This window comes from Maylandia zebra, linkage group LG22, assembly GCF_041146795.1.
Source record: "Maylandia zebra isolate NMK-2024a linkage group LG22, Mzebra_GT3a, whole genome shotgun sequence".
NCBI lineage: Eukaryota > Metazoa > Chordata > Actinopteri > Cichliformes > Cichlidae > Maylandia > Maylandia zebra.
Window position 1 is genome coordinate 6355342 of NC_135187.1, and position 26558 is coordinate 6381899.

At 38.0% G+C, this 26558-nt stretch overlaps 4 protein-coding genes and 2 long non-coding RNA genes across 8 annotated transcripts in view; 2 read left to right on the top strand and 4 right to left on the bottom strand.

The window, feature by feature from the left end:
* The window catches only part of LOC101471753 (class I histocompatibility antigen, F10 alpha chain), a 111794-nt gene that overhangs the window by 79025 nt on the left and 6211 nt on the right, over window positions 1-26558 (bottom strand). The gene's annotated exons all lie outside the window — the stretch shown is intronic.
* LOC101471461 (class I histocompatibility antigen, F10 alpha chain) overlaps window positions 1-26558 on the bottom strand; it is a 76057-nt gene that overhangs the window by 46574 nt on the left and 2925 nt on the right. Inside the window, exon 2 of the mRNA XM_076878922.1 lies at window positions 9070-9330. Within this exon, the coding sequence (XP_076735037.1) occupies window positions 9070-9330 (261 nt within the window). The remainder of the gene's footprint in view (window positions 1-9069; window positions 9331-26558) is intronic.
* On the top strand, window positions 2815-5797 carry LOC143414486 (uncharacterized). Of its 2 annotated transcripts, none has more exons than XR_013095105.1 (6): window positions 2815-3159; window positions 4653-4784; window positions 4902-5001; window positions 5120-5179; window positions 5271-5361; window positions 5528-5797. It is a non-coding gene; the product is annotated as an uncharacterized LOC143414486 (long non-coding RNA). The 2 variants fall into 2 exon arrangements; XR_013095106.1 differs by having other exon boundaries at window positions 5531-5797.
* LOC143414641 (uncharacterized) lies at window positions 14554-16397 on the bottom strand. The gene is made up of 2 exons (XM_076879430.1): window positions 16009-16397; window positions 14554-15120 (listed from the first exon to the last, which is right to left on the bottom strand). The coding sequence occupies exons 1-2, from the start codon at window positions 16266-16268 to the stop codon at window positions 14850-14852; spliced, it is 531 nt and encodes a 176-aa protein (XP_076735545.1). The 5' UTR covers window positions 16269-16397; the 3' UTR covers window positions 14554-14849.
* On the top strand, window positions 17418-18276 carry LOC143414716 (uncharacterized). The gene is made up of 3 exons (XR_013095406.1): window positions 17418-17516; window positions 17597-17664; window positions 18119-18276. It is a non-coding gene; the product is annotated as an uncharacterized LOC143414716 (long non-coding RNA).
* Window positions 25404-26558, bottom strand: part of LOC143414483 (class I histocompatibility antigen, F10 alpha chain-like) — a 44705-nt gene continuing 43550 nt past the window's right edge. The window contains exon 8 of the mRNA XM_076878929.1: window positions 25404-26262. The gene's annotated coding sequence lies outside the window, so the exon portion shown is untranslated. The remainder of the gene's footprint in view (window positions 26263-26558) is intronic.

Here is a 26558-nt window from a genome sequence, read left to right on the forward strand (position 1 = left end):
ACCCCCTGAGCCACGGTCGCCCATTACTATTATTATTAAAACCATACCAATTTCTTTTGATGTGATGTAGTTTATAAAATTATATTAAATTTAAAAAATGTGTCAAAAGGCCACGCAAAGTGCAATTATATTAACCCTTTCACATTAGGGGTCACTACAGTGGACAACTATTCAAAGGCTGTTTTCTTGTATTTGTGTCAGTGATGATGGTAAACTTGCACATAAACCACTACATTGAACACTGATGTGTCACTCCATAGGCAGGGTTACAGTTGTTATAGTTGTTACATAAATTGTTATACTGTTATAAAATATTTAAAAATATATATATATATATATATATATATATTGTCAAATTCATAAGTCAAAATGTTTGTTGTACAACTAAGTGGACATGTAAAAATACTCTTTAAAAATGAAAAGTACTTGAAAAATCTTTTTTTCATGCCTTAAGATGAATAAAAATACTCAAGAAAAAAAAAAGCCCTGATTGAGGTTTTCATAATTCATGCATGAAAAGGTTAATTTAATATCATATTAAGTAATAAACTGAGACATATAACTTTTGGTTAACAATCTAATTCTGGTCATAGATTTTACCTGTTTTCATCAGAGAGCTCCTCCCATAGGTCACATACTTCTTCAGTGACTCAGGACAAATCTGGGTGAGGTAATACTTATACAGAGCCATCATAGCTCTGTTATTTCCCCACTTCATCTGTGTCATGACAGCCTGTTGTTTTGGAGCGACCCATGTCGCTGTCTTCAGGTCAAAGCTTATGAAGTCCTCTCCATCATAACCTTCTTGGTGATATCCATTCACTTCACCTGTTTCTTCATCCCATTCACAGCCGCACATCTGCTGGTAAATGTGAACACCTGACAGAAACACAGAGACAAAGACTGCAGTGAACCAGAGAGAGGCTGCACTAAAGTCTTATACTGACACAGAGACGTGATCAACATATAGAGGATCTACATTTATGGCTGTTTTTGTCTCAGTGGAAGATTTTTAAAACCAGTCATCATTAACAATGTAGATTTTAGAAAAAGACACTGGGAAAAAACAGAATTCATTTTCTCCCGTTAGCACATCTACGTCCTGCCTGCAGAGATATCACTGCACAGTTTATCTATGCTGCTGTAGGTGGAGCAACTTCCTGTGAGCTGCAGGATCAGACAAACACACTAAGCTGGATCCTGAGCAGCCGACACAGATCCTGATTCTGGATTTAAATTTACATCCTCTGAAACTCTGCAGCCGTCATCAGTCCAACAAAATCCTCCAACAAAAAAAAAAACTAAACACCAGACTGTCCTGAGGTTTTTCTAGAGGTGTCTCTGTTTAATATGATCATGTGACATTAATCTAATCTGGAGTTCTACTTACAGCATTTCAGGCTCCAGCAAATGCTTCATGTCAACATTGATGACTATGCAAGAAATAATTTTTGATAAATCAGTTAATTTCTTGTGCTGTGACCTGACAAAAAGGTGAAAAAGGTTCCTCTAAGATTTTACAACCATGTTGTCAAATTTATTACATTTACTAAGAGCAGAGGACTGAAACAATAACTCCGACTTTGAATTTGACTCCATGCTGGGACACTTTGGTGTTTTTCAGCGCTGTGACCAGATCAGATTTTGCACTAAAAATATTAAAACATTCACATTAATGATATTATTGGATGTGTAGCACAGAGATCTGTGGGTGTCTTTCAGTAGGAACCTGAGCGCCGCTGATGCTGTGATGAGAGCCGACAGTCTACAGGTGAGAGCGACACGAGGAGTCATTCCTGCTTTTATAACATCGCTGCTCTCAAAGCCAACAGAAACGCCTCGGTGCATCATCACAGGTATTTTCTTTATATGAACATGTGGAGTTACACACCACACTTTTCCAGCCTGTTTGGTTAATAAATTATATTACTATTATTATATTACTATATAATTGCTAATCAATAAATCAGGACGCTGTGAATGTCCATGGAAATCTCGCAAAAACACCTCCTTACACTGTAAAAAAAGTCAGTAAAATATACAGCAAAACACCGTCAAATTCCAACGGTAATGGAGCATAAAACCAAAAACTTCCTTTTACTGTATTAAATAGATTGAATAACCGTTAATTGTGAGACTGGATAAAACTTTGTTTTTTACTGTAATAAAATGTTGAAATTATAAATATTTTCTGTGAAAACAAATAAATATGCATACATTTTACAATTACATATTGTAATGTTGAAAATGTCTGAAAAACTTAGATTTTACGGTATTATTTGAGTAAAACTACATCTTTTGGGGTTGTGCACATTGGAATTCACAGTATAAAGCTGTAGATTTTTAAGCAAACAAAAACATTCATTTTTACAGAAACAAGATGTTAAAAAATAGGGTCCACCGTAATAATACAACCAGTACATACCATTAAAAAACAGCAAATATCAGCAGTGAAAGACAATAAAACTGATAGTATTTTTATTTTTTTTTTAAATTCAGATACTGATATACAGATTAAAAGTTAGGCCTGCAGTATATCATTGTTAACCTTCTGATAAAAAAATCAACAGCAAAAGAAGATGTTAAAAATAAAGTTTATGGTTGTGAATAAAATTGATTTCAATAATCTTTTTTTAATCATTATTTTAAAACAACTTTATGTTGTTGTGTTTCACGCCATATTATCAGACCACCTTAAGTGGGTCGGCCTTAAATTTTGAATTTGTGTGATCGCTGTTGATTGGTAGCTAAACTGCTGGTAAACTGTGTGTACAGACGTTTTACGTTCGAATTGCATAGAAAAAAAATCTGGTAGCAACATTGTGCAGTATGAGCGAACCATTTCACCAAAAAAGGGGGAAGCAAGGCAAGACGTGGCTGCAGCGGTCTGCAGACGTGACTTCTGATCAAATTCGAACCTCCTAAAGAAACAAAGAGCGACGTTACATTGCGGGATGACGTCACCTGAAAATGACCAATAGCGTGGCGCGCTGCTGAGCTGTGTGCCAACCGCTCTTTTTTTCATGCAGGAGACTCAAGTTGGCTTCGCTAACGGACACAGTTTTGAACTCGTATATTAGCGCCATTTATTGCTGCTTGGACCACAGCATCTTCGGAATTTGTAGACATCCTGGCAGCTTACAATTAGTTCGAGGTGAGGTGAGTACATGCAACTTCAAGTTATCTCTGTTATAAAAATCCACCAGCCCAGCGTTTATAGATAATTTTAGCAGTTCGTTTTTTATGAGTGAGGTTGTGAATTTAGTTAGCATTTGTGAGTTGAGTTAGCATTACTGTTGCGAGGGAAGCATTGCTCTGGATTAGTTTCTGTATATGGCGTGCTTAATTCGCTAGGGAGGAATTACCAAAGTACATGGAGTTATGTTAACGTGTAATTTCTGTGGTAAGGTAGTTCAGTCATCAAGGGGCTGCGTGCTTCATTGTAAACTGCATCGGAATGAGCCACGTTGTTTCTTTCGGTGTATTGAAGCAGGCTGCAAGCAGACATACACCAGGTATGGCGCGTTTAAGGCTCATTTTTACCGAAGACACTCTGCCCCCCCCATGTCACTGGTGTGGTGGTGGTTTCTTCGTTTACATGTGCAATGGCGATGTGTGAACGTCAGTGTCAGAACTCTAAAGAGTTAATAGCTCATCTGAAGAGCCATATTGTGGAAGGACACGTGGTCACTTGTCCAGTAAGAGGATGCACAAATACCTTTAGAGTTAAATCATCTTTTGCTGCTCACATGTCACGTAAACACAGAGTTTTCAGACAGCAGCATTGGTGATTTATATAGAGAGTCTGCATGTCAATCATCATCTGTTCCAACCACATCAGATGACTTTGTACCCTTGATTTCCGAGCCTGCTGCACAGTCTATTACAGATGAAGATAACATGGAAATGCCCCCTGAATTCTGTGATCTTTTTCTGAGAAACGTTTCACTATTCTACTTAAAATTGCAGGGTCAGTTTCTACTGCCTGCTTCAACCATACAGAACATTGTGGAGGAAATGCAGAACATACATGAGTTGGGACAGACATACAGTTTGGGTAAACTTGCATCACTGTTAAAAGATGACACATCATTATCAGAGGAGGACATCAATAAAGTCTGCGAGTCTGTCAAAAGCTATGATCTTTTTTCTGCATGTCATACCGGGCCATTGAGGACAGTGCACTCCAGAGCTCAGATCTTTAAAAAAGCCTTCAACTATGCGGAACCAAAGAAAATATTTTTAGGGAGAGATGAAAACAGAAAAGATAGGTTTGCCTATTATGTGCCTTTAAGAGAGACTTTGAGATGTCTGCTAGAGTCTGATCTGTGGCAGAAATCAGAAGAGCCCTCTACTGAGCCTCCTGCTGATGTTCTGTGTGACATAAGTGATAGTAAGCTGTTTTAAATAAAATGATTTTTTTGGTCAAAACCCACTGACTTAATTGATTTCTATCCATTAACATCTTACATGAAGTATGGGTACCAAATGGTTCCATTGAAACACAGTGTGCTGTCACAATAATGGTGCTGTTAGTTTGGTACTTACGAAACACTGTATAAAAGTGTAGTATCAAGCAAGATCAGCTTCATATTTTAAGACCAAAGGTACCACTTGGTGTAAATTGACCTTTATTCACATTCTTTTATCAGACATCTTGGAAATGGGGGACAGCATAAGGAGTTCCATTACTAAGGTGCTGCCGGACCTGTCTGCCTCAATCCTTGAAATTGTACTGGAGGCACTACAATCATTAGGAGTGGAGACATCTGAGAAACAAACCAGTAAGTATTATGATTTCATTGCACAATAGCCATGAAGGGCTTTCTGTTTTTTCGATTATGCTTTGGCCAAGGTCCAAAAAGTACAATTAATCTATTGTTTGTGATATTGTTTTACAGCACCAAATATGGACATTTCAAGCCAGGCCAGCATATCGTCTCCATCTGTTTTAAGGTTTAAGGGTGGTGGCACAGCTAAGACCCAAGAGTCTCTTTCAAGGTTAGTAAAGTAAACAGATTCAAGAAGATATTTTACACATTTCTTTGTCGTCTGTCTCTAAATCTTATTTTGTCTTTATTATGATTAAAAAGGTTTGTTTTGTTCCTGCCCTTTTCAGACACTGAATTTGAGCAGAAACCATAAGGATACTCAAAGGACCTGTGACTCTCAGGAAATGGTGAGATTTCAGGTCATAATCTTTTTTTTTTCCCATTAAATTAATTTTCCTTTTCCCCTTTACAATATTGCTGTTTTGTTTTTGTAAACAGCATCAAATGAGAGAGACAGATGAAACAGTTTCAAGACAATGGCAGGAAAAAAATGCTGAAGATTGAAACAAACCTTGGCTGGAAATATTTGGTATGTGTTTTACCGTAAATCAAATTGTTGAAAAACATTCAGCTACACTGCAACACAGGGAAACTTGATTTGCACTTATTTTGTTACTTTAATTTCTTGTCTCATTATTTTTGTCAGTTATTATTGTTTATGGTGTATGCCCTTCTTGTTTTCTTTCTGAATGCAGAAGGTATCTAGCCAGTCCACAATGAAAGCTTCGTTGCACCCCATGAGTCTTCTGGCAGAAATGATGGCGGCTGTATTCTTTAGTTTCCCTAAACATCACACCCTGCCTGTTTATACGAGGCTCTTCAATTAAGTCTGCACCCAAAGATTCAATGAGAGGTAAGCAGTGGTATTATTCAAGTTTTGCTAAAGAAAGATGGACAGGAGACACTAATCTTAATCAGCCGAGCTCAGGTTCATGTCCAGGTGAGCAGTTTCATACGCTATAAAATGTAGATTGAATGATAGGTCTCATCACCATGCATTCAGCCATTAACTTCAAGATTTAAAGTATAACTATTGCCAAAACGCAACCTGGGCTGTGTTTTTTTTTGTTTTTTTACTGTATCGATTTTGATGTGCTCAAATTTATGCCCCAGCCCCCTAGTATTCCCATTCACTGGCTATTGACCACAAAATAAAATCACGGTCAATCTCAAAAACGGCTCGTTTGTCGTAATTATGCTTTTAGATATATGTTTGTCTCGTTTACAGTAAAAAAAAACAACAACAAAAAAAACAGCCCAGGTTGCATTTTGACAATAGCTATCCTTTAAGAACTGTATATTTTACACTTAAGAAATCATTTATCATTAGATCTGTTTTTGGCAGCACGTTTTGTTCATTTCTGTGCATTTTGCTCAAGCACTGATCAAACTTTGTCCATTTTTTTTGCTGCAGAGGGGGATCCTGCCACTCCAAAGTGAACTCCTGATGGACATTGAAGTACTCCTGCAGAGCTTGTATCTTCAACACCATGCGCATTAGAAACTCCACCGAGTCCTTTCCTTCACCAAGGCAGGACCCAGTGACTCATTACTGTTGATAGGTCAGGGGCAGGTAATATTTTGTTTCATGTTTATTCATTCCTCCATGGATTACCAGCCATATATATGGACACATGCTGTATTCTCAAGATCTATGCTGTTTTGTAGGAATAGAGAAAATGATATGTTTAGTCTGTTTTCAAATGGTATGTCAAATTTTCTCATTGTTTATCAGTAATATTCTCTACCTTGGTTGTATATGAGCATCTTTAGATTTTTCTATATTTAGCGGTTGCAAATGTAAAATGTACGGTAAACCATTTATGTTCCTCATATTGTACTGTATTTTTAGCGGTAAAATACCGGCAGCTGTGGTTGCCAGGAATTTACCGTAAAATGTATCTGGTCAAAATAAAATGCTGTAATTTGTTATACAATTTCACTGTGTTTTTTACTGTCAAAGGTTTTAATAAGGTTTAACATATTTCTGTTATTTTTACAGTTATTTACAATAATAGGGTCTATCCTATTACTGTTAAATTAACAACAAATTACTGTAAATATTATTATATTATAACTTTTTTTTTTACTGCAAATATCCGTAAAAAGCTATGGAAAGTTGCATTTTTTACATTAAATTGCTGTATAATTGACAAATATATTTGTTTTTTTCTATCATGATTTTGGTAAAATAATACGTTGTCTACCTTAAAAATTAGGGTTACAAAACCAGTATACCGTATTGTCTTTTACAGATTCCACATTTTTTACACGGTATATTCCTGGCAACCACAGCTGCCGGTATTTTACCGTAAATTTGACAGATTTTTTTTTACAGTGTATAGGCGGCAACAAAGTGAATGTGGGATGAGCTGGTGTTGTCTTTACTCCTTTGATGTTTTTGTTGAAAGTCCAGGCAAGTATATACATGTTAAATGACAAGATATACGTGTTCAAATGGCGTCAATTAACTCACAACTATATGACAATTCTTCATAACTAAACAATAAGAACAAGTAGTCTGATGTCCTGTGATCATTATGAAGCTATAATTTGAAATACAATAACACGTTAAGTTTTTGTACAAAGTATCAGTATCGGATCAGTATTGTTGATACCACCCTGAATATTACATCACTAGTCACTGAGCGCCAGAAAAAGCAGCTCAGTGACTCGCCCAGTACGCTGTTATTTTCCTCCGCTTTCTGGAAATTTCTTGCTAAATTTTACGGCGTCCTGATTTAACAACACCACCTTAATAATCAACCTTCAGCCAGTTTATGGGAAAAATAAGACATTTTAACACTTTACTTTCCTTGATTATATTTTCAGGTTGTTGTTTATTAGTAAAAAAAAAAAACATTAAATTTTAAATCTGGGACCAAAAATATTAAACATAGACTGAAACTCATATTTACTGTCTTATTTTTAAATAAATAAAGAATAAATAAAAATCAGTGTAAAATTTAGAGAAACTGCTAGCTGTTAAACGTCTGTCTGTTAGTTTGTGTTTCTTATTTTTGGTCAATCTACTTCTCACCAAACTGTTGTACTATTGAAGTAAAACTAAAAGTTAAATATTTATTTATTTTCCACAGAGTAGCTTTGAGTTTGTCACCGATTTATTTATGGAACCTCTGCTAATGAAAGATAATCCTGAAAACATTTCCTCATGAAAATGGGCTGAATGTTTTATTTTCATGCATTTAGTTAAATTCATTCATAAAGAGGCCGTGGACAGTGAACGGGCCTTTGAGCTGTCTCTACTTTCAGCCTGTTACAAAGTCAACCCTGCTTGATTCTACTGTTTTGTATTAAATATAACATTATTATTATTATTATTATTATTATTATTATTATTATTATTATTATTATTATGTGTTTAATGGAATCTGGAAAAACTGCTGTCAAAACTGTGCCATCACAGCACATTTAACATCTCAGCTAGATGATAAATTATTTCATCCTAAGATGCTGTTGATGGTGTCTGACATATTTTCTTTTTCTATAATTTATTACAACACGTGATTATTTGTGAGGGTCGTCTGAACTGAGACACGGAGCGACTTCCTGTGAGCTGCAGGAACAGACAAACACAGTAAGATGGATCCTGAGCAGCAAACTCAGATCCTGATCCTGGGTTTAAATTTCCATCCTCTGAAACTCTGCAGCCTCCTATCGTTCTAACAAAAATCGTATAACTGCGGGAAAACTACACACCAGACTGTCCTCAGATCTTTCTAGAAGCTTCCACTGAAGGAGAGTTTCAGTCCAGGATTGTTTTTATTAAAAGTCAAATATTGGTTCACAATAATTGTAAAACAAACACACCTCAGACTGATTATTTAGATCCTGCTGATTTTCTGGAGATTATTTTATGAATAATCGATTATTAAGAAATTGCAGCAAAAACAACCATCAAGGTTTCAGAGGTAAAAAGTCCTAAATATAAACCGAAAACTTCAAATATCATGAATTTATCTTTATTATTTGATTATTTTGATCAACTAAACAGTTAAATTATGGCAGTTCATACAAACATGATCATTAAAGCTGTTTGGATTAAATGAAAGTTTCCCAGACTGTAGTTCTACATTTATTACGTATTATTATGTTAATAATTTTAATCTGTAATCTGAATGAAACATTTAATGTGTGCAAACCTGTTTACTACTGTAAACAAAACACACTGAAAACATTAACAGCAAATATCAGTAAAAATGAAACATGAACAAACCTCCAGTTTGGTTGAAGCGCTGCTTTGCAATCTCAATGTTGGCTTTGAACCACTGCTGGTCACCCCTCCTTTTTGCAGTCTGACTCTCCCAGTACTGCTGATCTATGTTGCTGGCAAACCAGTCCTGTTTGGGCACAGCTTTCTCCGTGTTGCTGTCATAATAATCAACCTGAACATCATCAACCATCCCAACAACCACAAACTCTGGGAAGTTTGGGACTTGAGAGGACGCAGTGTAGAAATACTTCAGCGAGTGGGTCACTGTAAGAAACAGTTAATGTTGTGAGATCTCAGGAACACAGACTAATAAATCTGGTTATTTTTTAAATAACACAATAAGAAAAACTACAGCACATTAAGGACATCCTGTAATAATCCTGCTGTCCCTTCAAAAAACACAAAATAGATTTATGAATAGATATTCAGTCTTTAATGTCATTTTTCTGATCCTCTTTTCTTCAAAACTTCAAATTCTAGTTTGAACCTGATTATTCACAGAAAGTTTTAAAACTGTTGTTTATCCTTCAGCCATCCATCCATCCATCCATCCATCCATCCATCCATCCATCCATCTTCATCCGCTTTATCCGAGGCCAGGTCGCGGGGGCAGCAGCCTAAGCAAAGAGGCCCAGACCTCCCTCTCCCCAGCCACCTCCTCCAGCTTATCCGGGGGAACACCAAGGCGTTCCCAGGCCAGCCGAGAGATATAATCTCTCCAGCGTGTCCTGGGTCTGCCCCGGGGCCTCCTCCCGGTGGGACATGCCTGGAACACCTCACCCAGGAGGCGCCCAGGGGGCATCCTTGTCAGATGCCCGAACCACCTCAACTGGCTCCTTTCGATGTGGAGTAGCAGCGGCTCTACTCTGAGCCCCTCCCGGATGGCCGAACTTCTCACCCTATCTCTAAGGGAGAGGCCAGCCACCCTTCGGAGGAAGCTCATTTCTGCCGCTTGTATCCGCGATCTCGTTCTTTCGGTCACTACCCACAGCTCGTGGCCATAGGTGAGGGTAGGGACGTAGATCGACCGGTAAATTGAGAGCTTCGCTTTTACACTCAGCTCCCTCTTTGTCTGTTTATCCTTCAGTTTAGTTTAATTCAGTTTTCATGATTGATGGTTTGAACGCATTATAGGTTTTAATTTAACTATATTTTTATTTTGTTTTCATTGTTAAACAAAATACATATTCTTTTTAATCTGTTTTGCTTTTGTTACGCAGCATGACCTCTGAAGTGAGTTGTTCTCTTTTGCATTTCAATTTTTGATTACAGATTATATGAATTGATTGAAGCATATCGATGCTTCTTCTTTGTTTATATTATTTTTATAGATTTTTTAAAGCTTAAAATTGTTACAGAAAGTTTTACTTCCCATATCTTTGCAGCTTCTTATTGATCATTCAGCAGTGATACCAAAATTAGTTCATGATGGTATGTGTAGTGTACTCACACTTTACATACATAAACTATCTGATATTATGAAGTAATAATGATTTAATTTGCATCTCAATTCAGTTCAATTGAATTCTATTTTATTTTATTTATCCACGTCACAACAAAAGTCACCTCATTGCGCTGTTAATTAAGCAATAACACCAGAAAAACAGTGAACTTCATATCCGGGTGTAACTACTCGTTAGTTACGACATGTGGCTCTTCATATATTGAACAAATAATTTTTAAATAATAATAAAATAAAAATAATATTTATAAAGATACTTAAATGAACTTTAGTTAACTTTAATGAGCAGCTGTTGTGTAAAAATGTTTTAAACCTTCATGAAAATTAAAATAGTACTTAGTTTTTAAAATAAACGTTTTAATTACTGTCACCAGATTATCATCAGACCTCCTCACTGATGTTTTATTTGATGGACTGTTTGGAGAGACAGCAGAGTCACAACGCTTAAAAATGCATCACGAACGGTTTAAACCCGGAAATCATCAAATAGTTTGGGACATATTATGGGCAGAAATCTGTGCCATCAGAAACTGAATTTGAATAAGTTAAATTTGAATTTGAATTGCTCAGATTGAATCTGAATTGTAACTTGACTAAATGCTTTTGAAAACTGAATTTGAATTAGTCTAATTTGAAATTGAATTTATGGTTTGAAAATGATCATCACTAAATTGAAATTTAATTTTATATTTTGAAAATGAATTGATTTGCTTTGAAACTGCTTTTTATCCTTTAAAAATTCAGCTCTTGAATAATTTCAGTTTCACTTCTCACCATTCAGTTTCAGTTCTACAATTCAATTTCAGTTCCAAAATTGTTTTTGGAACTTACATCCGGTTCCGGTTCAAGCGCAGATTAATAGAACTACGTTTTACTAGCGGACCGAAAGTGTTACTGACGGGAATGTACAGCATCTTGAGCTGAATTAAGACTTCAGAAGTCATTCGTCATGTCGAATGACCAGCGGATGAACTCTCAGGTTGGTAATAAATGTATTACATGTATAAGAACAAGCGTCATGTTAACAAATGATAGCCGTAAGGTAACTTTTATGCTTATTGTAGCTGTTAGCTAAAAACGCTAATTTAGCGTAGTTTGCCCTGAATTCAGCTTTGACAACAAATATGATCGACTGTTTCTAGTAGAATTCCAAAGTTGTCATCTTGGACCCTCTCAGAGTACCCCCTCTGTATGCTTGTATGCTACAGTAGGGAAACATGCAAAACAGTGTCCAAACCTTTGTATTTTAGCTTTATTTATGTCTTACACAGCATCCCAACTCTTTGGCTAACTTAATAACTTTAGCTAAAGTGAATAGTTAGTCTAATTCATTAGTGTAACATTACTGGATCACCTCTGTTTGAAGTGATATAATATGATATACAACTATCACTGTGTTTAACTACCATAATAATTCTTAGGGTACTGAGTGCATGCTTAATTAGATTTTGTTTTTTAAAGCATACTGCTCCATTACTATATTTCACAGGCTGAAGTTGTCGGGTCACCTCCTAAATCGACCATCTTTTACAGGTGTTTTGTGCCAGAAATGGAGTGTCCACTGAAGACTGAAGATACTGAATGTCTACGCCTTGCTATTGATCCCTTTTGTGCCTTCATCTAGACAAGAGACATTAACTTAACCACTCTCATATGCTCTGTACCTACATCACCTTCCCTGACAGTTGTAGCTTGGCTCATCTGAGGGTGAAATTATAAGAATGTGTTATTTTGCAAAGTGCTCTCTAGGGTTCCTAAATAAAATATGGCATTGAGGTCATTTCTTTTGAATTAATCCCTCCTTCTGAAATATAAGAACCTCTCCTGGTTTTAATGGCACTTTGGATTTCCTTACTTTCTGTTCCACTTCCAAACCCAAATAGATGCTGACAAGCTGACACAGTAACATGGAAGAGGGGAAAGAAGTTGGAAAGGACTACTAAAAATAAACCCAATGCCTAACAATGAAAAATGTAAAATAAGAACAATAATAATAATAAAGATAAAAGATGAAGTAACAAGTTTTTAGTTTATTCCAAATGATCATCCAGATGTCTGTGACATGTGATGACAAACACCATAATGGAAGGCCTTAGTCATCACATGCTTAAACTCATCATATATTTTTGCATATGCTGAACAGGCAGTCAGACATGCTGTAACTGTGGGGTAGAAAACTGCATGAACACTATACAGCAGGGGTCTCAAACTCCAGTCCTCGAGGGCATGGAAAAGTTGCATGACACTGGCCCTTGAAGACTGGAGTTTGAGGCCCCTGTCATATGGAATATGACAGGTGTGGTTGAACTGCATGAAGACTCTGAAGTTTCTCTTCTCTTCTGGCAGGACAGGAATGTGGCCTTGTCCTGTGAGCCACTGTAACGGTGTGTTCACACCGAACGCGATGGACGCGAATAGAGCGTCAGGTTTACATGTAAAGTCAATGGAAAGGCGCGATGACGCGCGATTGCGGGTCCCGCGAAAATTCGGAAGCAGATTTGCGTCGCGAAAACGCCAAAACGCGTGAAACGCGCGTCAGTGTAGCGCGTCTGGCGCGTTTGACTCGCGAATAAAACCACGCGCGTGAGTTTTTGTGTTGCATTTTGTGCATACGCGCGTTTCGCGTCTACCGCTCGAGTTGGAAAAATCTGAACTCCAGCGTCAAATCGCGCCGCGACAACCAATCAGGAGCCTGGTGACGTGGCTGTTACCTAGGTCAAAGGGGCAGATCCAGCCAAAGCCTTTCATACTTCAATGGAGGGGAAGGCTAATCAATGCGGTAGCAAACAACTCGGAGCTGTACAACACCAGCTGCTTTCAGTACCGAGACAGGAATAAAAAGGACCGAGCTTGGAGGAAGATATGTGAAGAGATCGGGCAACCTGGTAAGTTCATTCATTTCTCTTTTGAAAGTTTTCACTGACCCGGGAAGCCGCACAAAAGCTAGCAAGCCACCGCTATTTTCCCACTGACGTACAAATACCGTTCTGCTTTTATGCATGTTGTCATTTAGGAATATATTTTATTGTTTATTAATAAACAGCACACAGTGGTCCCGCTGTTCATCCGTCACTGCTTTGCTTTTTCGCTGATTTTTTATTGCACAGTACAGCATTGCATTCTGCAGCCTGATTGACAAATCTCCTGCGCTTGCCAAATTTATCACGTTTGGTTTTGATAACCATCGCGTCCAATAGAAAAAACAGCACAAAAACACCCATAACTATGAGCCTCATTCGGAAATAGACACCTGCACCGTGAGGGAAAAAGGCGCACGAAAGTGGCGGGCAGATGAAGACAAACCGTGGCATAATAATACTTTTACGTTTTGCAATCTACAAAGGTTTGCACTTTGAGAATCAATTGTGAGAACTGTGACCAGGGGCTAGTTATTCTGAGAACCCCTGCAATAAATGAGGGACCACTGTCTACTCTACGATTATTATATCCAACCTGTTAACATTTAATACTGTATTGATAGAACCAACTGATTCTGCAGCAGAGCATCCCCAGTCCCTGAGCTCCTGCTGCTGCACCCACAGATATGTACAGCAAGCACTGATACCTTTTTAGTCGGTGGGATTCCCTTGTGATCACCTTTACTAAATATCTACAACCAATCTGATTATATCCTGTTATTGTTTTTTTTTTTTCAATGTTGAAATTAAAATCTAGTAGCAGCCTTCTCATTTCTTTGTGTTTTGTGCTGTTTTACAGGCCCACAGAGGAGGACGGCTCCGAGGCAGATGAGGGACGGGTCCCAGGACGGTCCATCGGCGGTGGAGCTGGCCATCCTGGTGTCCCTGAAGAGGCCACATCAGTCTCCAATGGAGCATTTCCTCCTCAGCCTTGTTCCTGCTCTGGAGAGCAGCTGGTCCTTTTTATTCCTGTCTCTCTGTAAATTCTTATATTTTATATATTTATGTTTAATGTTTTTCTGTTTGAGACTTTTAATATTATTTCAAATAAATGTTTATAATGACTAATGTCTCAGTTCTACTACACAGCAAATGTTGGCACACAACTTGACACATGTAGAATTTATTTCATATTATACTAATGACAAAATATACTGATACAGTGGGATGCAGAAGTTTGGCCAACCTTGTTAATAGACATTATTTTCCTGTATAAATCGTTGGTTGTTACAATAAAAAATGTCAGTTAAATATCATACAGGAGACACACACAGTGATATTTGAGAAGTGAAAAGAAGTTTACTGGATTTACAGAAAGTGTGCAATAATTGTTTAAACAAAATCAAGCAGGTGCATCAATTTGGGCACCACAAAAAAGAAATGAAATGAATATTTAGTGTATATCAATGTGTGTGTCTCCTATATGATATATGGGGTGCCTTTGTCTGGATGTGCTTCCCATCCAGAGCTGCACAGCACAGAGGAAAGTTCCAGCGCTCCTGGAATCCCTCTGTGATGGACCGCCAGTCTCCAGGTGAAGGCACAGCCATGAAGTCGTCCACTAGACAGTCCCAGATGGACATCGCTGCCTGGGGGGTGATCTGGCTCACCGTGGACACACCGACTCTGAAACTGAACGCGATGGTCCTGAAGGAGTCCCCGGTGACAAGGAACCTGGACAAAATTGTTCAAAATCAGTATTATGTGTACTGCAGTTACAAAATACATTATTCAAATTCCAAAATACTTTTGTGATGTCAGATATAAATCACAAAACTTAAATCTTACATAAAACCTTTTGTAATTATAAGGATAATTACAAAATGTATATTAGATAATATCTAAAACAGTTGTGTTTTGTTTTAACTTTAACATATCATAATTTGATTGGTAGCAACTTTCACAACTACAGTGAGCCAATCACTCATAATTCCTAAACATGTCAATCAGGTAGGAATGAAGTAAGACATTAATAGAAATAAAGAGTTGTATGTTGACATGTAGCCCTTTCCTTGCTTAAATCATTAATATTTTTGAAAAATTAATCTGTGATAAGACAGCTTATCAAGATAGAACCATGTAACTAGAGATGAACCAAACTGTTCACAGTTTTATCTAACTCTGTTTTAATAAAGGCTGTGACCCATGCTATAGAGTCTGACAGCTGCAGGGATTATATACAAATATTCAACTATCCCAGAATTAAACCAGGTCTAAATAAAAAGGAGTGAGTATCACTACAAGGTTAACTCAGTGGTCCTAATGCTACAGTTTGATATCAGCAAACACCGAGCGCATACATTGATGTGACACCACAGCCATGCTATCATCGCAAACACTGATAACAGCATAAATCGAATTAAATCGGGACTTGATGAGAGCTTCTGAGTATCACTAGAAATATTATAAAGAGTCGTCTCTGTACCACAGTTTGCTTTCAGTAAACACCGACAGCATTCACTGTTAGCATAGCACATCCATGTTAGCAGTGTATAACTGGATGGATTAGCATATTAGCACAGATATCAATAAAGGACTACCGTATTAAATAGTTTTACTAACCTCAGGCAGACGGACAGGCGCTCTGCAGGTGGGATTGAGCGCCTGTAGTTGGTGTCTAGGCGGGCGATGCTGGGACCGACGAGGGAAAGCAGGTCCTCAAACTGGCCGACGGTGATAGCGCTGGAATCGGCCGTCATCCAGGCGCAGCTCCTGGAGCAAGTGGTGAAACTCACCAAACTGCTCATGCCTCTGGAGGACCTGATGGACCCAGGTACGGCGAGGACGTCTTTTACGCCGCTGCTCTGCTCTCCACAGTACATAGAGAAGGGAGACTCTCTCTTCAAGCGCTAGCTCGATAGCTGCCATCTTGCAAAGATACCAGTCTGGCACAACTCCCTCCCACATTCCTCCCACATTTCCGGTTCACGCGCGTCAAAATATCATATTTTGAGGCGCGATGGATTTTTCTTGGACACGCGTTGAGACGCGAATGTACACGCGTCAATTAGGGGCGTTTGGGGCGTTTTATTCGCGTCCATCGCGTTCGGTGTGAACACACCGTAAGGGTGTACTTGGAGTAGAACTGGACTGTCACTGGCCTCAGGCTCTTCACCCTTTTCAAAGACAAAGCAGTCATTTAGATAAAATATTAGATATTGTTTACCTGTAAATGCACAAAGTAAATTTTGAAATGTAATGAGTGTCAAGAGTGAACAAGCACTGATAGTGTAATCTACAGCTGTGGCCAAACGTTTAGAGAATGAGAAGTGTTGTTTGCTTATTTACAAAGTTTGCTGTTTCAGTGATAGTTGTATATCACATTATATCACTTCAAACAGAGGTGATCCAGTAATGCTGCACTAATGAATTAGACTAACTATTCACTTTAGCTAAAGTTATTAAGTTAGCTAAAGAGTTGGGATGCTGTGTAAGACATAAATAAAGCTAAAATACAAAGGTTTGGACACTGTTTTGCATGTTTCCCTACTGTAGGGGTCTCTGCAAGCATACAGAGGGGGTACTCTGAGAGGGTCCAAGATGACAACTTTGGAATTCTACTAGAAACAGTCGATCATATTTGTTGTCAAAGCTGAATCCAGGGCAAACTACGCTAAATTAGCGTTTTTAGCTAACAGCTACAATAAGCATAAAAGTTACCTTACGGCTATCATTTGTTAACATGACGCTTGTTCTTATACATGTAATACATTTATTACCAACCTGAGAGTTTATCCGCTGGTCATTCGACATGACGAATGACTTCTGAAGTCTTAATTCAGCTCAAGATGCTGTACATTCCCGTCAGTAGCACTTTCGGTCCGCTAGTAAAACGTAGTTCTATTAATCTGCGCTTGAACCGGAACCGGATGTAAGTTCCAAATGTAATGGTGAAGGCTTTCGGACCCAGGGGACTCAATGGAGGGCATAAAAGAGGGAGTAGTAACAGGTGCTGATGATTCCCACTGACAAGCGGCTGTGAGTAATGGATGCGTGAGTAGGTGAAGAGCCGAGAAGTTTAATTGCCTACGACGCAAACTGTGGTTTTAAACCTCTAGATGAGGTTCAAGGTACAGGCTGTTTGTCTTTTAGTGTCCTTTCTTAAATTTTGTTGAAATGTATTTGATGTTTATTATAATTTATGTTTTAGTAGTGATTTCTGTTGAAGAAAAGGCCAAGACAAATCAGGTGTGCAGCAAATACAGTTGCCTACTCGAGGTATGTTAATTTATTAAATTTGACATTTAAAAAAAAAAAAAGGAAAAAAGTCTATTATGCATTATAATTTAACTTATATTGTATTCCCTCCTGTAGGGCAGGCTGCACATGCGAACTTGTCACTGTTTTTTCCTCCTTCTCTGTGTGGTTGTGTTTTTGTTTGATTTTAGCAGGGTCACCGTTTTTAATTATTTTCGTTGTTTTATCCCGGGTTTTGTTTATTTTTATTGGGTTGGTGCAATACTAAGCGGGCAACGTGCAATCCCTGAGTGGGGCTCATACCTTGGGGGAATGAGGATTTTTTAGAGGTGCTCTGTGTGTGGGTTTGCCGTGATTAAGGTTTATTAAGAGTGCTTTTGTATTACCACCGTTATTGCCTGAGCTAACACTTAGTGCATGCTTTAAGTGTTCGGTTGGGCCTGTATATGTTTGAGGTGGAATTGTCTCTTTTTAGAGTGATGAGCACCTGGGACCGCCAAGGAGGAACAAACCCTCAGGTGATAGCCGCGTTGCTGTCTGGTTGCACCAATACTACCTCTTTTTGTTGTAGTGATGTTTTAGGTTTTTTTTCTTTTTCTTAAAACTTTGGTGTCTTGTTATATGAATAAAATTTTGAACATCTTTTACTGATATTGACCCTCTGGTCCTGTTTATTCTGGACTCGGTCCTGTGAGAGTTTTGGGCCTGGAAGTTCGTACCAGTCATAGTAGAGGCCCACAGCGGTTACTTGGTGGCTTACGCCACGCTACACAAAAAACTGAATTGTAGAACTGAAACTGAATGGTGAGAAGTGAAACTGAAATTATTCAAGAGCTGAATTTTTAAAGGATAAAATGCAGTTTCAAAGCAAATCAATTCATTTTCAAAATATAAAATTCAATTTTAATTTAGTGATGATCATTTTCAAACCATAAATTCAATTTCAAATTAGACTAATTCAAATTCAGTTTTCAAAAGCATTTAGTCAAGTTACAATTCAGATTCAATCTGAGCAATTCAAATTTAACTTATTCAAATTCAGTTTCTGATGGCACAGATTTCTGCCCATAATATGTCGCCTTGTTTTAATCTTTGCCTTCATCTAAACTTTAATGTTTATTATTAGGTATTGAAAAGATAAACAGACGATTTAATTATCTGTATAATATAATCGATTGTTTCTAAACATTGACATTTTCTACTAGGATCCATTACAACTAAATGTTTAGCGTACAGGAACTTTCTGGGGAGCAAACAGTCCGTCCATTTGTCTTTCAAATTCCATAAATCTGACATAGAAAAAGACAAAAATATAACAGTCAAACTGACCTGCCGCTGCCCCCTGTATTACCAGGAGAAGAAAGAAGATGAAGGCTTTCATCTTTCTTCTTTCTTCATCTTCTTCATTGTGACCATAAACATCCAAACCTTTAACAGACTTTATGCGTTTGCTTGTCCAGAAAAAGCTAAAATGGAGAACCAGGAGAAACGTCACCATTAGCCTCGATCAGAGCCAAAAGGGATTTACTCTGAGAGTAAACGTCACTGAAATCAACGAAACTGAAAGTAAAATATTTTCATATGAAAAAAAGGTTAGTTTCATCTGGTCTTTATAAATTTTTATGTTATGACAGGTGTAGTTCATGTTATGCTGGGTATACACTGTATAATTTATTTTCTATTCAGTGGATAAAATCTTATTAAGTTTCTCAGTGGAGTGATTTGTATTAATTTTAAACGCATACACATACACTGATACACACTCATCCCCCCTCCCTTTCCAAACGCCTTCGATGCTTGTCCCCTCCCGGTGTTGTGCCAAAAAGTGATTGCCGGTGTTCTGAGAAACCATCCTACTTTGACGTCCTACCCGTATTATGATTTGACGGTGACTTGTGACTAAACCTAACCCTACCCTTAACCATAACCCTAACCATAACTTTTAAGAAGTATTGCGGATGGGTGAGAGAAAAAGAAGCTAATTTGGGTTTGGTGTTCTGCACATGCGCGGCGGCTGCGCAGAAACATTGGGTAGGATGTTTTTTGAGGTAGGATGGATTCCCAGAACACCGGAATTGTGTTGTTTGTGTCACTGTAAGTATAACCCCCTGCACTGTGTCCAAAACATGTCTGTGTGTTCTGCTCCCGTGGTCATCGTGTCATAACAAAGAGACAACTCATTTTAAATTGTATTTTTGAGAAATTTGTTACTAGCAACTTCTCACAAACAAACACATTTGCTGAAATTGTTGAAGTGGACTGAAAATCGGTGGCAACAGGAACGGTAACAAACAAGTCTCACACTCTTGAGTCCAAACAATTAAAATGTCCATGACAGTTTAATCGACAGTTTAATCGTATTCCTGCATAATGTGAATGTGAATATAAACAATAGGTTTTTTTTTTTAAAGTAATTACATAAACATCGATTAAACTGTCATGGACAGTTTAATCGATTAACTGAGAAATTGTAGAAAAAAACAGGAACCTGTAAATATTTGGAGTTTAGTTGGATGAAATACTTTCATCATGATTTAATCATCAAACCTGCTGTTGGTTAATTTTCCTTTGACCATCTAATTGAGTATTTGGTTCAAGACTAAGCCACTGTGGTCAAGGCAAGTTAATACCATCTAAACAAGAGTTCGGACTGTGATCTAAATGACAAATTTTCAATGTACTGCAAAAACAAACAAAAAAACATTAACAGCATGTGTCAGTAAAAACATCAACAAACCTCCAGTTTGGTTGAAGCGCTGCTTTAAATTATTAATGGAGGAAAAAATGCAGTGTTCCTCTCCCAGTGCTGTGTATCTGCTGCAACGTTCATCCACTGCTGTTTGGGTTCAGCTCTCCTGGTGCTGCTGTCATAACGAATCATCTGAACTTCATCAATCATCCCTGTCATGGACTCTGGGGACTCGGGGTCCATGAGCAGTGTGCGCTATTATTATTATTATTATTAGGTGTGTGTTTCATCTGCACTGCTACTGTTCTGTCCACATTTGTGTGTAGGCAGGTGTGTGTGTGCATGTGTTTTCTGTGGCCTAGTCACAGCCACCTTCAGGCCTGGTGGGTGTGGCCCTGCTAGGGGACTGGCCACACCCGAAGTCCTTGCCACACACCTGCTGCTGATCTGGGCTCGTCGGGGGAGCTATTTAGGAGAGCGATGGAGCTTCCACCGATGTGGGATTATTGTGTTAGACTTCACATCAGTCTTCTAGTTTAGTTTTAAAGTCAGTGAGTGTATGTCTGCTGGGATTAAGTGTTTTATATTGTTTTCCTCAGGAGGAGTGTGGGACAAGAGAGAGCAGTGAGCATGGGGAGTGCAGAGACACAGGAGCAGAGAGCACTAAACAGGGACTTTTTGGGAAGAAGACACGACACGGGAGTAAAGGGAGAGCACGGGGATTTATTGTCATTTTTGCACTGTAAATAAACAAACCACTTGCAGTGAAGAGTCCAGCGTTCTGGGTCCTCCTTTCCCCCACATCCCCACGGCTTGCCCTGGCAAACCGTGACAATCCCAAGTGTAGAAATACTTCATAGAGTGGGTCACTGTAAGAAATATTTAATGTAGTGAGAAACAGCTTTAAAAATCAGCACATTTTCAAAATAAAAGAACTATACCCACATAGCAAGCAGGTGTGCCCCGGATCTGGTGTGAAGCCGGCACTGCTGGCTGACTTCTGGCATGATAAGATGTATGTCATCCAGGTATGGGCCAAGCCTGGCATAGATGGCACTGTTTATGTGATGGCATGCCACATCTGGCCCGATTGTGGTTTGGTGTATGTGGCCCAGGCTCACAGAAAACAGGTCTGGCCCGGATCCGGCATCAAGCTGGCACTTCTGACTGACTGGTGTCATGGCAAAGTGTATGTCAACCTGATGTGGGTCAGGTCTGGCAATGATGGCACTATTTATGTTCCTATTTTCCTATTTTAGTTAGGAGACCCAAATGCCATGTTGCAATACTATACTGCTATGGTAGCCAACGTTTCAAATACAGGTTTGACAGGTTTGTAGTGTACACTTATACAAAACCTAGTGACGGTTTACTCATTTTTGCCAGTGGGTGGCTGTAACTCAGGAGGTAGAGCAGGTCACCTACTGCTCAGAAGGTTAGCGGTTTTATCCCTGGCTCCTCCAGTCTGCATGTCAAGAGTGTGAATGTAGTTAGGAAGTACTCAGTTTAGAGAAAGCGTGTGGTTGGGTGAATGTGACATGTTGTATAGACCACTTTCAATAATCTGGGAACGTGAAAAGCGTTGTATAAGAATCTGTTCATTCACTGTCTGAACAGAGTTTTGTCATGTTACTTTTGCACTACTATGCACATGTTTTTATTACATGGCTTAATTAAGGTACACATTAGGCTGACATCTGGGGCCAGAGTTGAAACTCTTCTGGGCCAGCAAAGGACCACCAGTGTGTTTGCAACTGGCCTTGTGCTGGCCCATGTGTGGGCCGCCTCTGGCGAACCAGATCTGGGCCACTAAAGCGCCGTCATCCTTTGCGGTATGTGGGCCACGTGTAAGCACATTGTGTGGGACAGATCCAGGCCACACCAATTTTGCTATGTGGGTAGTGTCTCCTCTATAAATACAAAAATAGATTTAAGAATCAATGTTTTATCTTTACAGATCATCTTATATTAAAAACTTACATTTTGTAACTACAATATTGTTTTGTAAAAACTGTTGTTTGTAGGTCATTTTGATTTGGTTATACTTTCATGATGCATCAGTAATGATTTACAGTCCTTATTATGGCATTAACCCGACCATAGGCTGCCAGTAAATTATTATTTATTTTTTTTGAAATATTGTGCAGATTACAACTGTTTCTTTCCCTTTTTGCTAATATTACACTTCTATACCTTACACCATAAAACATTATGAGCAGCTTAAATTTTTCTTCGTCTACAATTAGAAATTTAATTTCAACAAAAATCATTTGTAAACCAACACTCATTTAGGTTTTGATGTTTGTAGCTGTTTGTAGGCTTTCTGCAAACAGCTACAAACATCAAGGACCCAAACCAGCCCTCTCACAGCCTGTTTTCCCTCCAACATCTGGAAAGAGGTGACAGAGCATCAGCTGCAGAACCAGTAGGATGCTTGAAGACTTTGCACTAACAATCCTTATTTTGGATTTGTTATTACTGTATTTTATTTCTTTTACTGATCATTGTAGCGTGGAGGCTGGTGAGAAGCAACATTTTGTTGAAGCCTTTGTACTTCTGTAAAAAAACAACACCAACAACAACAAAAACAAACAAACTGCGAAATAAAAAATAAACTTTGAATCTTGAATATGTGGAAGCCGAGAGTCTGTTTACAGTAACACCTGAGCCACCTGAGAGCAACACTATCTCTAAAGAACAGTTTCATTTTATGAAGCTTACCTGCAGACACAGACGCTGTCCAGTAAAGAAGCAGCATCATAAACGTCCTCATTTTCAATTCAATTCTCTCAATATAAGAAGAAAAAAATAATACAACCGTTTATTGTTTTAATTTTGCCACAAAATGAAACTACAGCCTCTGAGTCCGCACGTGCTGTGACTCCTCTCTGACCAATAGGAATTCAAAGCTGGATGCGCCTCACCAGTAACCAGGCAAAATGAGAGAACCGAGGTTTATTTATTTACTAATTTATTTTGGAAAGTAAAACGCTTCAGGCAGAAACAAAGAGCTAGTAGCGCCTAATCTGTGATTAGAGACCTAAAGTGACGTAGGGATTAAAGACACATACCAATCATGTATATTTGTGTCACAGCTGTTATCACATATTTTCTGGAGTTATTTGTACTTAATCATATTCTTACTAATTTCATTTTAAAAGTAGTTTAAATTATGCTCGTGTTTACACTCATATACAAATAACTTCCCCAAGTAATCCAGATGCAATTATTAATCCGCCCACAAATTCATCTGGAAACCTATTCCAGCAAAATCAGCTGGAATAGCTGTGTGTCCTTCTCTTTCTGCAACGTTGCTGCAATGATAAAATAATGAAACGATCAATTCCTAAAATCAGAAATGTTGAATTTTATTTAAAAAAACAAAAAAAAAAAACAAATAAAGAGGCAATATTTATGTATTATTGTCTAAACCGAAAGGCTACAGACTGGATATTATGTATTTACATATAAAAATTAAAATATAATGTTGGATTTTAAGACTTTCTGTTAGTTCTGGTAGTCTTTATTAAATAAAGTATGAGTTTACGTGCCAACACATGCCAAAGAACCCAACCCCTCTAAAAGCAGGTGGGCTCCTTTTATACTCTACCTGATTCAGGCGACCATTCTGGAAAGCACAAGTCTATAAAGTGTGGTGTTCCCAAAAGGTTGATTCTGTTCATCTGGACGTAGAGTTTTCAGTGGGAGAAACATTTCGTCACTCATCCAAGTGACTTCTTCAGTCTCAGCTGACTGCAGGTTTCCCCAATCTTATAAACAGTACATTTACACAATAGCTGAAACCAGCCCACTGAAGGAACAATGGGCTGTGAGGTCAGTTACTTCATCATATGCAAATTGTCAAGTCTAGTGTTGGTAAACCAAATGAAAAAAATAAACATCCACAAAAGCAAACATCGAACCACAATACAACACACACACACACACACACACACACACACACACACACACACACACACACACACACACACACACACACACACACACACACACACACACACTACTTTTGTCACAAGGACACTTAATGGACTGGAGCTGGCATCATTACACCTAAGCTTACTGAGCTACTATCACAAGTTAAAGTGTAGCTAATCCATTAATATTTGGGCTGTATTCATGAAACTTTAGCTAAGTGTACATTTTATTTTTAAAAAAAAAGTCACAGAAATTTGGATTATTTGGGATTTTTGAAAAGCAAAAGTACAAAAAGGAGAAAAAGAGCAATGCAGTTTTACTGATATATAAACAGAGACACACCCACCAATGTGTTAAAAACATAACCCACACAACCCTCCAGAATCTCAACTTGAACTAAACTCTAGAAGAATGAGATTCAATATGTTTTGGACCAGAGAGCAAAGCTTCATATTTTCTGGGAGAAAATTTGCTCCAGGCCCAGGAACATCAGCAGCGCCTGTACAACAGAGGGGCTAGACTCAGTCAAATGTCATCCATTTGGTTTGTACCAATTTGTCACACTTCTGTTTGGATGAGTCCCTGCCACCTTCCAGCACCTTTTAGACTGGGTGCTGCACCCTCACGCTGCATATTCTGTTACTTTTTGGATGATGTCATCATACACAGTGACACCTGGGCAGAGAATGTGGAGCAGGTGCAGTCCTGGAGTCCCTGAGGCAGGCGGGTCTCATGGCCAACCCAAAGAAGTGTTGATGGAGGGAGGTACAGTATCTGGAGTACCACTTAGGAGGCTGGCAGGGCATCCCAAGACCAAAAAGGAGGTGAGTCACTTCTTGGGGTTGGCTGGTCAATACCCCCGGTTTGCTGTATACTGTGCTAGAGACAGCCGCTGCAAAGCTGCACAACCAAAAGAGTGGAGACAAAAAAATATATAAACATTGAACCATCTTGCAACGCTGTGTCCGTGGGGTCCTTTGTCACAAGGACACTTAATGGACCTGAGCTGTCACTATGACACCTGAACTTACTGAGCTACTATCACAAGTTATATTGTATCTAGTCCATTAATATTTAGGCCGTATTTATGAAACTGTAGCTAAGTTTACATTTTATAACAAAAAAGTCACAGCAATTTGGATTATTTGGGACTTTATTGACAACCAAAGTACGAAAAGGAGAGAAAGAGCAATGCCGTTTTACTGATACATATTCTACTAATTAATTTTTAAAAGTTTACAGACGAATGAGGAAAACCTTGAAAAATCCTGAACTATAAGCAGAAACACATCTACCAATGTGTTAAAAACATAACCCACACAACCCTCCAGAATCTCAACTTGAACTAAACTCTACAATCAAAAACCCTCAAAACATGTCTTAAATCAAACAACAGAGAATAAACATCATCTTCATTAATTAAGAAAAAAATTCAGACATACAGAAAAATCTTTTAAGGTCTCCTGGAATTCAACACAAGATTGTCTTTTAAATCAAATTTTACGAAATACACAAGTAAACATGTACAAAATTTGAAAAATATTATGATTCGTTTATCACTGAGAGTGAGGGAATCTCAGCATTCATGAGTGATGCAACAATTTACAAGAAAACCCCAGAAAAACTAAACTATTGGATTTTTGAGTTAAGATGAACATACAAAGGCTTAATTATGATTGTACTACAACTGCTGTGATGATTCCATTGTTTCATGTCTCTCCAGGCGGTCACATCTTTGTTAAATCTTTCAAAGAAAGACTTTTTTAAACTGAAAACAACAAATTCAGAATAATTTCGTTTCACCATTATGATGTTTATGTTAAATATTTGCCAGCTCATTTTCAAACTTCTTGATTAACCAGCATCTGCAACTATATTTTAGATTTTTTTTTAAACAGATTTTATGATGTGAACAATCAATGAATTCTAGTTTATGGAGAAGAATGAGCTGAACCACATCTTCTTTCAGCTCCACTGTAGGTTTATCCATAAACCTACAGAGATAAAAAGAAACACAATAAATGTTAGGATTGTTCAGATCCACAAATAATCTACTTACAGTTTCATTAAGATCTAAAATACTCCTGATTCAAACAAATATTTACTTCATATGTTTTTGAAGGGAATTAACACATTTGTTTTCATTTTGTTAAATCATTTCATGAAACTGTTTTTTGAAAGCATTTTTCTTTTAATATGATTAAAGTTATACTAAAGCACTTTTTAAAAATATATTTAAAAAGGAGATTTTACTACAGCCACTATTTTACATACGTTTTAAAAGAAAGCT